General features: G+C 45.6%; 1 protein-coding gene across 9 annotated transcripts in view; it reads left to right on the top strand.

Annotated features, from left to right (window-relative positions):
* LOC144949352 (tropomyosin alpha-1 chain) overlaps positions 1-11,513 on the top strand; it is a 41,403-nt gene extending 29,890 nt beyond the window's left edge. For 4 of the 9 annotated variants that reach the window (XM_078879331.1, XM_078879330.1, XM_078879333.1 and 1 more), the window contains one exon: positions 1,422-2,639. In XM_078879331.1, coding sequence (XP_078735457.1) covers positions 1,422-1,681 — 260 coding nt within the window. In that variant the 3' untranslated portion in view covers positions 1,682-2,639. Of the gene's footprint in view, positions 1-519; positions 603-1,421; positions 2,640-11,397 lie in introns of those variants that run through there. The other 5 variants (XM_078879335.1, XM_078879334.1, XM_078879338.1 and 2 more) reach the window with 3 other exon arrangements.
* The last annotated feature ends 1,969 nt before the right edge of the window (positions 11,514-13,482 follow it).

Here is a 13,482-nt window from a genome sequence, read left to right as displayed (position 1 = left end):
TCTAAATTGTAAACAAAGAAAGTATTATGTTCAGAAACAAATAGGGTTTGATGAAACAAAGTAAGTTGATTTCGATTTAAAGCTTTCGTGACTGCAGGGATTCATCTTCTTGGTTCTTTCGGTAAAGTCACGTACAAGGGAAATAATAAAATAATAAAAATAAAACATTTAAATAATTCTCACGACGTTTCGGCCACAACGCAAGCAGCCGTCCTCAGGTGAAGACCAGGTCTGTCGGGGAGACAGACGTGACTTTACCGAAAGAACCAAAGAGTGTTCCGATTCTGTGTACAATAGTGGACGTTTCAGGCAGCAGCCCTTCTTCGACATAGCACAGCCCCATTTAAGATTATTATTTTTTTCGTTCTTGGCGTTCGCTCCCACGCTGGTCTTTCCCGTGCTCCGCTGCACGCACTTTCCTTTTCCCCACGCTGCACCCCCCGCCCCCCCCCCCCCCGACCTTGGCCTCTCTTTCCGTCTTCTCCTGACCCGTCTGCCGCCTGCGGCTGTCCCGTGCAGACGAGCTGTACAACCAGAAACTGAAGTACAAGGCGGTCAGCGAGGAGCTGGACCACACCCTCAACGACATGACCTCCATGTAAATTTATTTCTCTCCTTTGCTCGCTGCCTCTCTGCGTTGCCTTCTTGCATGCCCCCCCACCACCTCTCCCCAGTGTTCTCTGCTGCCTGCAACTTCCTCTGTAACAGCCCTGCTGTTTGACAAATCATACGCATTGCAGGGACCCAGACTTGTTATGGTCCCCCCCGCTGGTTTAGTGCACGACACCAGCGTTCTGAGTTCGATTTCCAGCCACTGCTAAATGTCAGTGGCGAGTGGAATCTGAACCGGTCCTGGGTCGCCGGCTTCACCAAATCCACGCTGGCCAGTGTGGTGAAGTATGGTCAAACATCCCTCGTGACCAACACACGGCATGGAAGAAGCCTTTATCCAGCAGTGGACTGACAAATGGCTGTACATTTTTATTGTAATGATTTTTATACTTTTATAATAATATACTGTATGCAACTTGAATACTGCCTTGCTTACCATATACATTGGTAATGGCCTGCTTGTCTCTTCAACACACAGTGAAAAGACATTTGTTTTTAATTAGCCTAACATTTATTATCAGTATCACCTTTGGCGTCGGAGAACTAAAACAAGTGTATTGGTTAACTCACTGGAATAAAAAGTATAAATTAAACCCGTAAGTTTGCTAACATGCACTCAACTAATCCATTCCAGTGGCATGCGCACACCTTGTGTGTTTGAGTTTTCGTAAACCTACTCGGGCTAACACCTCTCTCTTCCTCTGCCTCTGCACGCGTTCGGCCTCTCTGTGGCTGCCGTATATTCCGCCGGGTGCCTAATCATCGGCTGACCCACGCGCCCGTCCGTCCGTGTCTCCCGTACGCCGCAGCTAAATTTCCCACGACCGGAATTGGCACGCGTCATCAACGGCGCGCGCTGCAGTCGGCCGCGAGGTTGATTCCTCTTCTCTCCTGCCACGGCTCCGGGGCCCCCTTCTTTCCACGTCCCCTCCCCCCCGAGTCGCCACCACTTCGTCTTCTTCTTCTGCTGCTGCTGCTGCTGCTGCCCCCACCTTGCCTCCTTCACAGTGGTCAACTTGTAGGGAGAGCCTTCGTCGAGCGTAGCTGCTGCGGCGGCGGCAATGTGTAATAAACCTGATCTCTGTCCGGTTGGGCCGACGATGGTGTTGTTGAGTTGGTTTTTTGTTGTTATCAAGCCGTCTTGGAAGAGAAATACCGATAATACCTCCATGCGTGTCAATCTGCGCATCGGTGTGCTCCTTTACACCACTCGCGCACACGCGACGTTGTGCTCCACCGAGAGATGAGAGATGATGATTTGTTGCAGGCACGCGCAGCGCTGCGCGCCAAGCCGAGAGCTCTCGCGGTGATTTCGCCACTGCCGCTTATTTATTTGTACATCCACTCCTGTCATTCACTCTTTTCATATCTATTGCTCTTCTTACCTTTAATTCTCTCCTGTTCTTACCTGTAATTCTCTTCTGTCGCCTCTTGCCGATTTCTTCATAAGCTGCCTGCGCTTAAAAACTTTGCTTTTACCTTTTGGCCTTCCTTTCATCTTTTTTTTCCTCCTCCGATTTCCTAGACTTTATTTTTCTCACTTGCTTCTTGCTTTTCCTGTCCTTTATTCTGCTTACCTGAACTCTATCTCTCTCATCCTGTCCTTTTGCTTCACCTTCTCTCTTTTCAACTCCTTTCCCCACCTATCTATCGCTACAACGCCTTTCCTCACTTTTTCTCTATCACCTTTGCTTCCCAACTACATTTCTCCCCACCTTTAGCTGCCTCTCCTTCGCTCTGCCTGTCCCTTCTAGCACTTTCCTACTTTCTTCTTCTGCCCTGAACTATTTCGTATTCCCTTTCCTCTCTCTCTTTCTCTCACTCACCCCTTTCACCATCCTGAATTGTAATTAAATGGCTTGGGGGAGCGTCTTTCTTTTTTGCCAGGTTGCGTCTGTATTGTCGGTTCAAATCAGAAGTGGTGTCTGCGACCTTACCCGTTTCAGAAACCACAGCATTTAGCTGCCACTTGGGGTCACCTTCCCACACCCACACCCTCCCTCTCCCCCTCCCAATGTAGACAATAAACCTGGAATTTACAATCGCCTCTCGCCTTCGTTTCTCTTTGGTTGCTTCGGTTGTCTTCTCTACCCTTGTGCGTGCTTTCGACTTTTCTCAACCGCGTGGTTTTCTTGACCGCGTGGTTTTCCGACCGCGAACGCCCGCGCTCTTCGCTCGCGCCCTCGCCATCCGGGGCCCCGCTCACACGTTGGCGTTATTTCTTGCCGACGACCACAATTCCCGTGTTTCCTAAGGTTCGTTTGGCTTCTGAATTCTCCGTCCTATATCCTTTCATTCATTCATTTATTTTGCGGTTTTCGATGACTTGTCCGCCCCGTTTTTAATTTAGCCAACGCCCGTCCACTGTCGTTGCACCCTCTCCAACGCGACACAATTGTCAATGGTAACATCCCATTTAGTAAGTTTACTTACAGCTGTTTCGGCCTGTTACTTGTGTACAAGATGCAGCCCTGTAGTTTCATGCCCGGTCCACTGCCAGTTGAAGGGCCATCACCATGGGAAGCTCTAGAGCAGGGGTGGGGAACGTCCGGCCCACGGGCCGTATAAGGCCCACGAAATCATTTGGTGTGGCCCTGCCAAGGCAACCGCAGGCGGGACTCGAAATTCAATAAATCTAGGAGAAAACCTGGAAAAGCAGTTGCGAGTAGCAGCAACATCATCAATACCAGCTAACATCACACGCCTCACCAAAGAGAAGCAGTTCCAGCTATCGCATTAGGGTGAGTTAATTAAATGTTTGACCAAATATAACGGGCTAATTTTTAAGTTGATGATTTTGTATGGCCCGCGAATGATGTTATAAATATCCAAATGGCCCTTGGCAGAAAAAAGGTTCCCCACCCCTGCTCTAGAGGGAGGCCAAAGGAAGAAACACCCTCAAAAACGATTTATATTTTGCCAGTTAAGGCCTCACTGAGCTGCGATGTAGCTCTTTTTCACAAACGAGCAGGCTATCACAAACGATGGCTCAACGACATGGCTGAACATCGCGAGGAAATGTATGGCAGTAGCCAAACACTCTAAACGCGTGATTGTAAATGTGGAGGGAAAACCGGAGGACCCGGAGAAAAGTCCAAACGACCACGGGGAGGGAGAGACACGCAAACTCCAAATATACAGCAGGCGTCACAGTAAGGAATCAAACCCATGGGCTCCTGTATACCAGGCGAGGTAGTTAACATCTCATTATCGTGGCACCCGAGAGGGCGATCACCATGGAGATGGAGCGTTAAAGATCGGTTCATGAGCGCGGGATGAGATGGGTTGTGATATCGCTGTACTGTGAAGGATGGGAAAGGTGTGGGAAGGCCTTGATCCATCAGTGGGTAGAATGATAATAATTATTCAGGATGAATAAACCTTGAATGTTAAAGTATTTTATCACAACTAAGTATTACATTTCGATTTAAAGCTTTCGTGACTGCAGGGATTCATCTTCTTGGTTCTTTCAGTAAAGTCACGTAGAATGGAAATAATAAAATAATAAAAATAAAACATAATAAAATAATTCTCACGACGTTTCGGCCACAACGCAAGCAGCCGGCCACAACGCAAGCAGCCGTCCTCAGGTGAAGAACAGGTCTGTCGAAGACAGTCTGAATGACACACCCCAGGCTTGGAGCGTCTATTTAAGCTGGGATGGAGGGAGAAGAGCGCCTTGATAAAAGAATTTGCATATCAAGAGGCATTTAGCATATTTATGGCAAATGCAGATATGCGATTAGTACTACTTGTGAAATGCGTAGGAGGTGGGCGGGGGGTTTAAAGTCATATTATACCCGTGCATTATGCAGGATTAGCAGCATCAAAGGCTTGCCAAAGATACATAAAGAAGATACACCTCTTCATCCCATTGTCTCTACTATCAACTCCCCCACCTACAAACTGGCTCTTTTTTTGTCTGAAATCCTGTGGCCTTTCACTGGAAAAACCACCTCTGCGGTACTAAACTCTACTGACCTGGTATCGACAATCAAGGGGATTTCCCTGTCCCCAGACGACCTGCTTGTCAGTTTTGATGTGGTTTCCTTATTCACCAAAGTTCCTGTACCTGACACCATCGCAATCATTGAAGACTTGGTTCATCAAGGACTGAATACTGGGGTACCCTCCCTGGTGAGACACTGCTTAACCAATACATACTTGATTACTTTACAATATAATACACATACAGTACATTTGAACACATCAGTTGGAAGAAAAAACAAGGTAAATTAAGGTGCATAATTCATTGCGCATTCTATACATTTTCACATGTGTAAAGTCAAATAGATGTCAGAGTTTTAGGAAGTTCCCTATGTTGCTTACCGTGCACCATGGTGTAGAGATGTTAACTACCTCGCCAAGTATACAGGAGGTCGTGGGTTCGATTCCCGACCCCGACGCCTCTATATTTGGAGTTTGCGTGTTCTCCCCGTGGTCGTGTGGATTTTTCTCCAGGTCCTCTATTTTTTCCCCTCCACATTTAGAAGTATTTGGCGGCGATAAATTTCCACGTGATAAGTCACTTGGTTCAGTTATCATTTGTGGCCAGGTCGCTTTTGAAAACTAGTTTTTTAGCTCCGTCGGGCCTTACCTGGTAGAATAAGTTTGTTTTAGTTTAGTTTCGGTAAATGTTCTTGTTATGTCGTAGCTGTGTATTCAAATGTTTTTAAATGTATGCTAACACAATACAAAATCTGGGAACTACTGGACATTTTTCGATTTAAAGCTTTCGTAGCTGCAGGGATTCATATTCTTGGTTCTTTCGGTAAAGTCACGTAGAAGGGAAATGATAAAATAAAAAAATAAAATTATAACATTCTCACGGCGTTTCGATTGCAACACAAGCAATCATCATCAGGTGTGAAAACCACAGCCACTTTTTTCAATTTGTCTTGCTGTGGGTTTCACACCTGATGATGAATGCTTGTATTTGCAAGTGAAACGTCGTGAGAATTGTATTGTTATATTTTTATTATTTTATTATTTCCCTTCTACGCGACTTTACCGAAAGAACCAAGAATACTGGATATCCGTCGAAAAAATCTTCACAGCTCATCGGATTCCTCCGGTATAAATCAATATTCTGAGATATATGCTTAATTTTTTACCGCATTTTGTATGTGGACATTTAAGGAAACATATGTTCTAAAATATTAAAATATATACAGGAAGTCCTCGCTGAATGCATGTTCAGTGAGGCCTTTACCTGATAAAATAAAACATTTTCATTTGTACAGTCCGCCACTGGATAGTCGCTCCCACGCCATGCTGATGTTTGTCAGAATGATTTGATCATACTTCACCTTTCGTGTCAGCGTGGGTTCGGTGAAGATGGGCAGCATCAAAGTGCTGGAAGCGGAATTCGGTGTGACGATGGAATTTCCCGCACTGCCTGCAGCGTATGATAGTCTTGTGAGCCCAGACCACTTCTCTGTACCACCAGAGGTGGCGTAACTTCAGCATTTCAAAAAATGTTTGTATGTGGCCAATTAACGTGAGTTATGTTCTAACCACGTTAACTAAAATAAACTTTTTAAATAAATTTACCACCAAGGCCCACTGAGATATATAGCTCTTCTATGGATGCGACCTCGCCACAAATGATAGCTCAACGAAGTGGCTTATCGTGTATGTATGTCGAACATCTTTGGCACCGTACTTAGCCAAACGTGCTAATCATGTAAATTTATAGCAGCCAAACTGAGTGGGGTTATCAAGTGATTCACGTATTAGTTACATAAATACGTTGGGTACAACTCCAGTTTTACTACCTTAAGCGGTAATAATTTCTGCTTTGGCCCATGAGTCAAAACACCTGTTTTTCCCATGGTAGTTGACCCATCCAATCGCTATCGTCCGGACTCGGAGAAAAACGAGATGGGGCGCATTCTTTTGTAGTGTGGTCCTAGGTATTTTTCTTACGTAGCACTTCAAAGCAAGCGTTGTTCATCATTTTGTTAAGTGCGCATAGTTTCACATGCATGCCTTACATGGTTTCACGCGTTGGAAAGATAGAGTCTTTTACCACGGTCTTATGTTGCCTCTGCATCGCCCCAACGATTGGTACGGCCGGCTACGTACGCTGCAAAAGAAGTTTGACGTACATGCTCTCAGCATATCACAAATGCGTGTCGCAGTCATTTTCACTTCCACCTCAATGGAGTTTATTGGACAGTGCTTTGGCGAATGTCACCCTGTAAAATGCACCATTGCAACGTGCCGTGCGTCACTCAAATTTCACAATAGTGTCACTTCCCTGAATGTATTTCCAGTGTCCGTGTGCGCGTGGCCCATGGAGTTGTGTCCTGCACCAGTGGCTTGTGCTGTGACGAGGATTGTCAAACGATTTTGCTATTTTTACGATGATCTTATTCAGAGTCAGAATTATCCACGGTGGCTAGGAGATGTTAACTTCCTCGCCTGGTATACAGGAGGTCGTGGGTTCGATCCCGACCCTGACACCTACTGTATATTTGTAGTTTGCATGTTCTCCTCGTGGTTGCATTGATTTTTCTCCGCGTCCTCCCGTTTTTCCCTCCACATTTAGAATCAAAGTCACGCGTTTAGAGTATTTGGCCGCTATAAATTTCCACGCGATGATAAGCCACTTCGCTGAGCTATCAATTGTGGCCAGGTTGCTTGTGAAAAAGAGCTACGGCGCTCAGTGGGCCTTACCTGGTAAAATAAAAAAAATGTTTAAAAATAGTTTACTCCCTTATCGATTCACAAAGACATACACTTGCCAATGAGATGCGGTTAAATGTGAATAACCGTTGAACGGATTTGGCGCCCGCGAACGTAAAAACCGCACGGTTGGCGCGCGAACGCCATTGGTCAGCGCGGCAGCCTTAGTAAGGTGCCGGCGGCTGGACTAGGCGGTTCCGGGGTATGTTCGAGCAGACGCCAACGACACACGAGCAGCGCCGCACTCTTTTTTTTGTATTTTGTTAGACGTGCAGATTTGTGTGCTAAATCGATAATCGATTTTTGTTCAAAATTTTTTTTTTGCGTGCGATGATCGATAACGCAAAAAAGCAACCCCTACTAAATTAACAAACTCAGTTGTGACTCCCGTGTATGGTCGTCTGGCTTGGGCGACGTGTTGAGTATATCTCCCATTCAAGCTTTCACCACACACTCGTGTGGGCATATGTTTCGATTTAAAGCTTTCGTGACTGCAGGGCTTCATCTTCTTGGTTCTTTCGGTAAAGTCACGTAGAATGGAAATAATAAAATAAAAATAAAACATTATTAAATAACTCTCACGACGTTTCGGCCACAACGCAAGCAGCCGTCCTCAGGTGAAGAACAGGTCTGTCATTCAGACTGTCTTATCGACAGACCTGTTCTTCACCTGAGGACAGCTGCTTGCGTTGTGGCCGAAACGTCGTGAGAATTATTTTATTATGTTTCATTTTTATTATTTTATTATTTCCATTCTACGTGACTTTACTGTGGGCATCTGCAGGCGTCTTAAACGTGAACAATCTCACCCTGATTATTACGCCTGTTCTGGTTGTCCGATTGGTTGCTTGCACTGGGCGTGTCCATAAATTCTCCGATTCTTGGCTAAGACTTTCGCGGGCACAACCAGTTGCGTTTTGTGACAGTGGTTCTGGGCACAGGATAGCCGCGTCCAAGTTCGACATCAGTTTCAAGCTGGGCGGCGGTGGCGGTGCGCGTCTCTAATCCTACACTGTCATGGCCAGGTAGGATTGGTGGATCACACGCGCGCACGTTGCGCAACTCCTTTCCCGTGGACGTGGAGGTGCCGTGCACTGGCTGGCCAGGAGCGAGCTGGTGGTGCAGCAAGTGGACTAACCGCCATCTGTCTCCATATGTATGGGGATACAGTGTTTCCCCCTCGCTTACGCGTGGGTTTTTGTCAGGGTGCTCCGGCTTCCTCCCACACGCGTGATAATAATAAACACAACTCGTCATTAATTGGCTGAAAACATTCTCAAATAGAACGGCAATGCACGACCCTCCTGAAACAGAAGTCCTATGACTCAGTGTGGCTTTCCCTGATAAATAAATAACTTAACATATTCTTTTTCGATTTAAAGCTTTCGTGACTGCAGGGATTCATCTTCTTGGTTCTTTCGGTAAAGTCACGTAGAAGGGAAATAATAAAATAATAAAAATAAAACATAATAAAATAATTCTCACGACGTTTCGGCCACAACGCAAGCAGCCGTCCTCAGGTGAAGAACAGGTCTGTCGGAAAGACAGCGTCTGAATGAGACGCGCCATTCAGACGCTGTCTTTCCGACAGACCTGTTCTTGTTCTTCACCTGAGGACGGCTGCTTGCGTTGTGGCCGATACGTCGTGAGAATTATTTTATTATGTTTTATTTTTATTTTATTATTTCCCTTCTATGTGACTTTACCGAAAGAACCAAGAAGATTAACATATTCTTATCTAATGGACCTCTTTACCAGTATCAAAATGAAAATATAAGAATAGGCTTTTTACCATCTCTGGCAATAAAACATGTGTTAAGGGTTGAGTAGCGAGTTCAGGCAGAGCTATTAAAGTTTTGCTTGAATTGTCTGTGCGCCGTTCGCCTTTTGGCGTTCTCTCGCCTTCACACTGGTGGTGAGACAGGGCCATGAAGAAGGCTGTCTCTAGTGTAGGCCAATCAGCTTCAAAGACAATGCGTGCGTTATCAGAGCATGTTTTTTTCTTTCTAGATTTGAAGTTTTCGTGACTGCAAGGATTCATACTCTTTGTTTTTTTTCTTTATCAATATGCTACATTCCTCTGTTGATATGTAAACTCCTTTGTCAAGGCGCTCTCCTCCTCCCACCCAGCTTAAAATACGCTGCCAAGCTTAGCAGTGTTCTGTTTCTTCACCTGAGGACGGCTGCTTGCGTTGTGGCCGAAACGTCGTGATTTAATTTATTTTAATTTTTTACCGAGAGCATGTTTTGCCACAAGTATGTCAGAATCAGAATGTTTATTTATACTGGAGGAATCCGATGAGCTATAAAGCTCTTTTTCAGATGCCCAGTGGGGGCGGGTAAGAACATTACAACAACAAACAATACACAACAACACGACAGGAATGCAAAGTACAAGCAAGGTAAACAAATCACCCAAACACAAACAAATACAACACCAAGCCATCCCCATCCTACCAGGCAAAGCCCACTGAGGCATCAACTTATTTTTCAGAAGCGACCTGGCGATCACAAACGACAGCTCAACAAAGTGGCCCATCATTTGGAAATGTTTTCAGCGATCTAAATCATCTCAATGCCTGATTCTTAATGTGGAGGGAATTGGCGGAGGATCCGGAGAAGAATCCACGTGGCCACGGGGAGAAACAAATTCGAACTACAAATATACAGCAGTAGGCGTCGGGGTCGGGATTGACCCCCTGACCCCCTGCATACCGGGCAAGGAAGATAACATCTCACCACCGTGGTGTGTGGTTAATGCAGACTTGATGCCTTGCGGTCGGCATCTGTAGAGTGTCTGACCATCTTAACATCTGTTTCATTGCCAGAAAGCAAGGCTGGCAGCATCAGGGTTTTTTTTCCATCGGGGCGTTTTCATGGTTTTAATAAAAAAACGATCATCTCAGATGGCCAAAAATCCGGTTTTATTCGGTTTTATTGCCTGTTAATCCCTATAAGTATAGCCCCCACCAAAGAGAAGACAAACAACACGTTCCGCTACAAGATGGTAAAAGGTCGCAAGACGCCCGATGGAGTCTTGGCTGTCCGATGGCAGTGAGTGGCAAAAGTTTGCCGTCGAGCTGTCCGGCATTGCCACGTCCAGTGCCGCATCCGAGAGGAACTTCTCCACCGCGGCCTTCGTTCACTCCCAGCTGAGGAGGAGCAGTCCGAGCGTGGAGTCGGTGGAGAAGGTCGTCGTCTTCATCAAGAGGGCAACATTCCCGCCTTCTTCGACGGCGCGGTCGAGATGATCGAAGAGGACAGCGAATCCGATGACTCTGGCGCCGATTGACGACGACTTGACTTGCCGGTTTAAAACCATGGTTTTTTTCGACAAAATCTTTTTTTGATATATAAAATCAATAACCTGATCAAAGTTGCAAAAAAAAAAATGTCCACCCTTGCCAGAAAGGATAAAGCCTATTTATATGTTTTCATCATCGTTATATAATTCTTATATTTTATCTGTCTTCCCTTTTGAAACTTGTTTGCTCTTTCTGGCTTCACAATCTTTTTGACCAGTGACAGAATGGGGACTAAAAATCGACCCAGGCATTTGTAAATACACCGGCCCCAAATTCGGGCTCTGTGCATTTTTATTTTGTTTAAATAGATTTTTTTTTGCGTTGACAAACTGTGTAGTAGTCTTGGTGCCAGTCGCTAGAGTTGTGACGTGACGATATATTCGCGTGATTTTTTCCGTGCGATCCTCATTGGGCCCCCATCGGGAGCTGGGTCCAAAAAACAAATGGACGGGGGGGGGGGTCGCCGGTGAGGAAGAATCTTTGGGGGCTGCCGAATCGGGGGACTTACTGAAGCAACCGAGGGCGTAAATAAGCAATGAAGGGTACACATTGGAGGTAATGAAATATATCAATAAAAAAATTAGAAGGCTAAAAATTACTCTGATCGCATTTGCAATTTCCCCACGCAGACCCGGCCCCCACCGGCCTTCAGGAATGCACCGGCCCACCAGGGAATTTACCCTTTGGACTGCCGCCCCTCGGGGCCCGTCCGGCGGGCCTGGCTTGCGACCGTCTCTGTGGCTGAGCCGGTTTGTGTGTGTGGTCCGTCCCCACGTGTGCGTGCGTGCAGACAAGCTGGAACACGCGCAAGAGCAAAACGTCAGCATCCAGAGGGCGCTGGAGCAGACCATCAGGGAGATCCACGACCTCTGAGACGTGTCGGCCTTCTCAGGGTCGGGGGGAGGGGGAGGTGGGGCCCCTCATCACACGTGGCTCGGGGTGGGGATATTCGTCGCCTATAGCTGGGGCCAAAAACTTCTTTGCTGCCAATGATCCGGTGATATTTGTTTTATATTGTTATTGTTTTAGTGCAAAACAAAAATCGTAATTTTCACGATACTACCATTCCATATTTTTGACAAGCAGGGAGGGGGTGCAAATACACAGTGGTGTCTGGCCAACAAGTGAAATGTGTTGTGCACTATCAACAGAACAGTTATGCGCTACCAACCAGAAAGGTTCTAAGATCTAGAGTTTTTACAAATCTGTCGAGTGTGAAACCCATTATTTGCCATAGACTGTTCGTAGAAAATCTATAATTTAAGCCGTCAACTTTTAAAATATGCCATCTGTGTACACATTTCCGTTGCGCTTGCATCCATTTCATGTTTTGTACGGGGGTATTTAATTATTTTGTTTAAATATTAACTGGCAGCTGAAGGTAGGGGGAGAAAAACCAATGATCTGATACTTGGTGGGGTACAAATGGTCAGCAGGGACTAATTTAGATGTGTTTTTAATTGCTGAACCAAAATAATGCATATCATGTTTGACATTCCACTTCTCTGTAAAGAGCTTTTTCTTTATAAACCCTAATCTACTATTTCATACTTTAGGTCTTCATGTCGCTGCACAATCTAAGTCAGCAAATCTCTCCAATCGTGTCCTCTTACCATAATCTATTATATACATGTAGCCAAAGCGGTCTCATGTGCAGATGAGCAAACATTTTGGCATGGATTTTTCTGTACAATTTTGAAAGCACCCCCCCCCACCACCACCGCCGCCTGCGTAAATTAATCAGTGTCGCTCAGTGTGTCTGCCTGTAATCCTACGCTGGAGAATGAAACGTCCTCTGTACGAAAGCAATATTCTGGGTAGATTGAGTCATTCAATGACTCATTCAATGACTTAATGTACTAAGGTGCCACGGTGGCTAGGAGATGTTGACTACCTCGCCTGGTATACAGGAGGTCGTGGGATCGATCCCGACTCTGACGCCTGCTGTGTATTTGGAGTTTGTGTCTCTCTCTCATCATCATCACGGTGGCTATGAGATGTTAACTACCTCGCCTGGTATACAGGAGGTCGTGGGTTCGATCCCGACCCTGACGCCTGCTGTATATTTGGAGTTTGTGTGTTCTCCCCGTGATTGCGTGGATTTTTCTCCAGGTCCTCCGGATTTTCCCTCCACATTTATTTGGCTGCTATAAATTTCCACGCGCTCATAAGCCACTTCGTTGAGCTATCCCTTGTGGCCAGGTCGGTCGCTTGTGAAAACGAGCGAAGTAGCTCAGTGGTGACTTACCTGGTAAAATAAAATCGTTTAGTTTGTCTTTTTTCATTCCTGTGCATCAGCTCCTTTACACCACGAGCTGCGCATTTTCAAGCGTGGTCTTTAAATTGCTTGCGATTGTTTCTGAAAGTGTCATGCCGAGGGCTAAAACGATTTGCCTGGTCTGGTCATCTATGTGTATTCTGCATTTTGAAATAAAATAAAAAAAAAACCTCTTCAAATGTAGTTCTTATTAGTTTAACACGTAGGCTTTCGCGACCAATATTGTTCATAATCAACGATTTTTGGGTTTAGATCGCGTTATTTATAAATGTGTCGTAACCCTCCACCACCCGACACGGCCAATCAGTAAAAAAAGTGTCACGTTGACAAAAGACAAATAGTTCACTGCTTTAGCCCACCGGTGTGTTGAAGCGTGAAACCACAACATTTACAATTTGAGTACGACGTTTCGCTGGTAATTGCATCCAGCATCATCGGGCAATTCGCCAGAATGGTGAGGCTCTGCTGTGTCTCCCGTTCTTATATAGAGCAGCAGCAGCGATCAGATTATTAAAACAATAAAAATACCATTTATCTCAGGAGTAACTGACAAATTAGCCCGTGTTTTGCAAAAGCAAAACATTACAGTAAGATTTG

Source organism: Lampetra fluviatilis, chromosome 53 (assembly GCF_964198595.1).
Source record: "Lampetra fluviatilis chromosome 53, kcLamFluv1.1, whole genome shotgun sequence".
Classification (NCBI taxonomy): Eukaryota; Metazoa; Chordata; class Hyperoartia; order Petromyzontiformes; family Petromyzontidae; genus Lampetra; species Lampetra fluviatilis.
The sequence above is the reverse complement of the archived record's forward strand: the minus strand, read 5'-3'. Positions and strand labels throughout refer to the sequence as shown.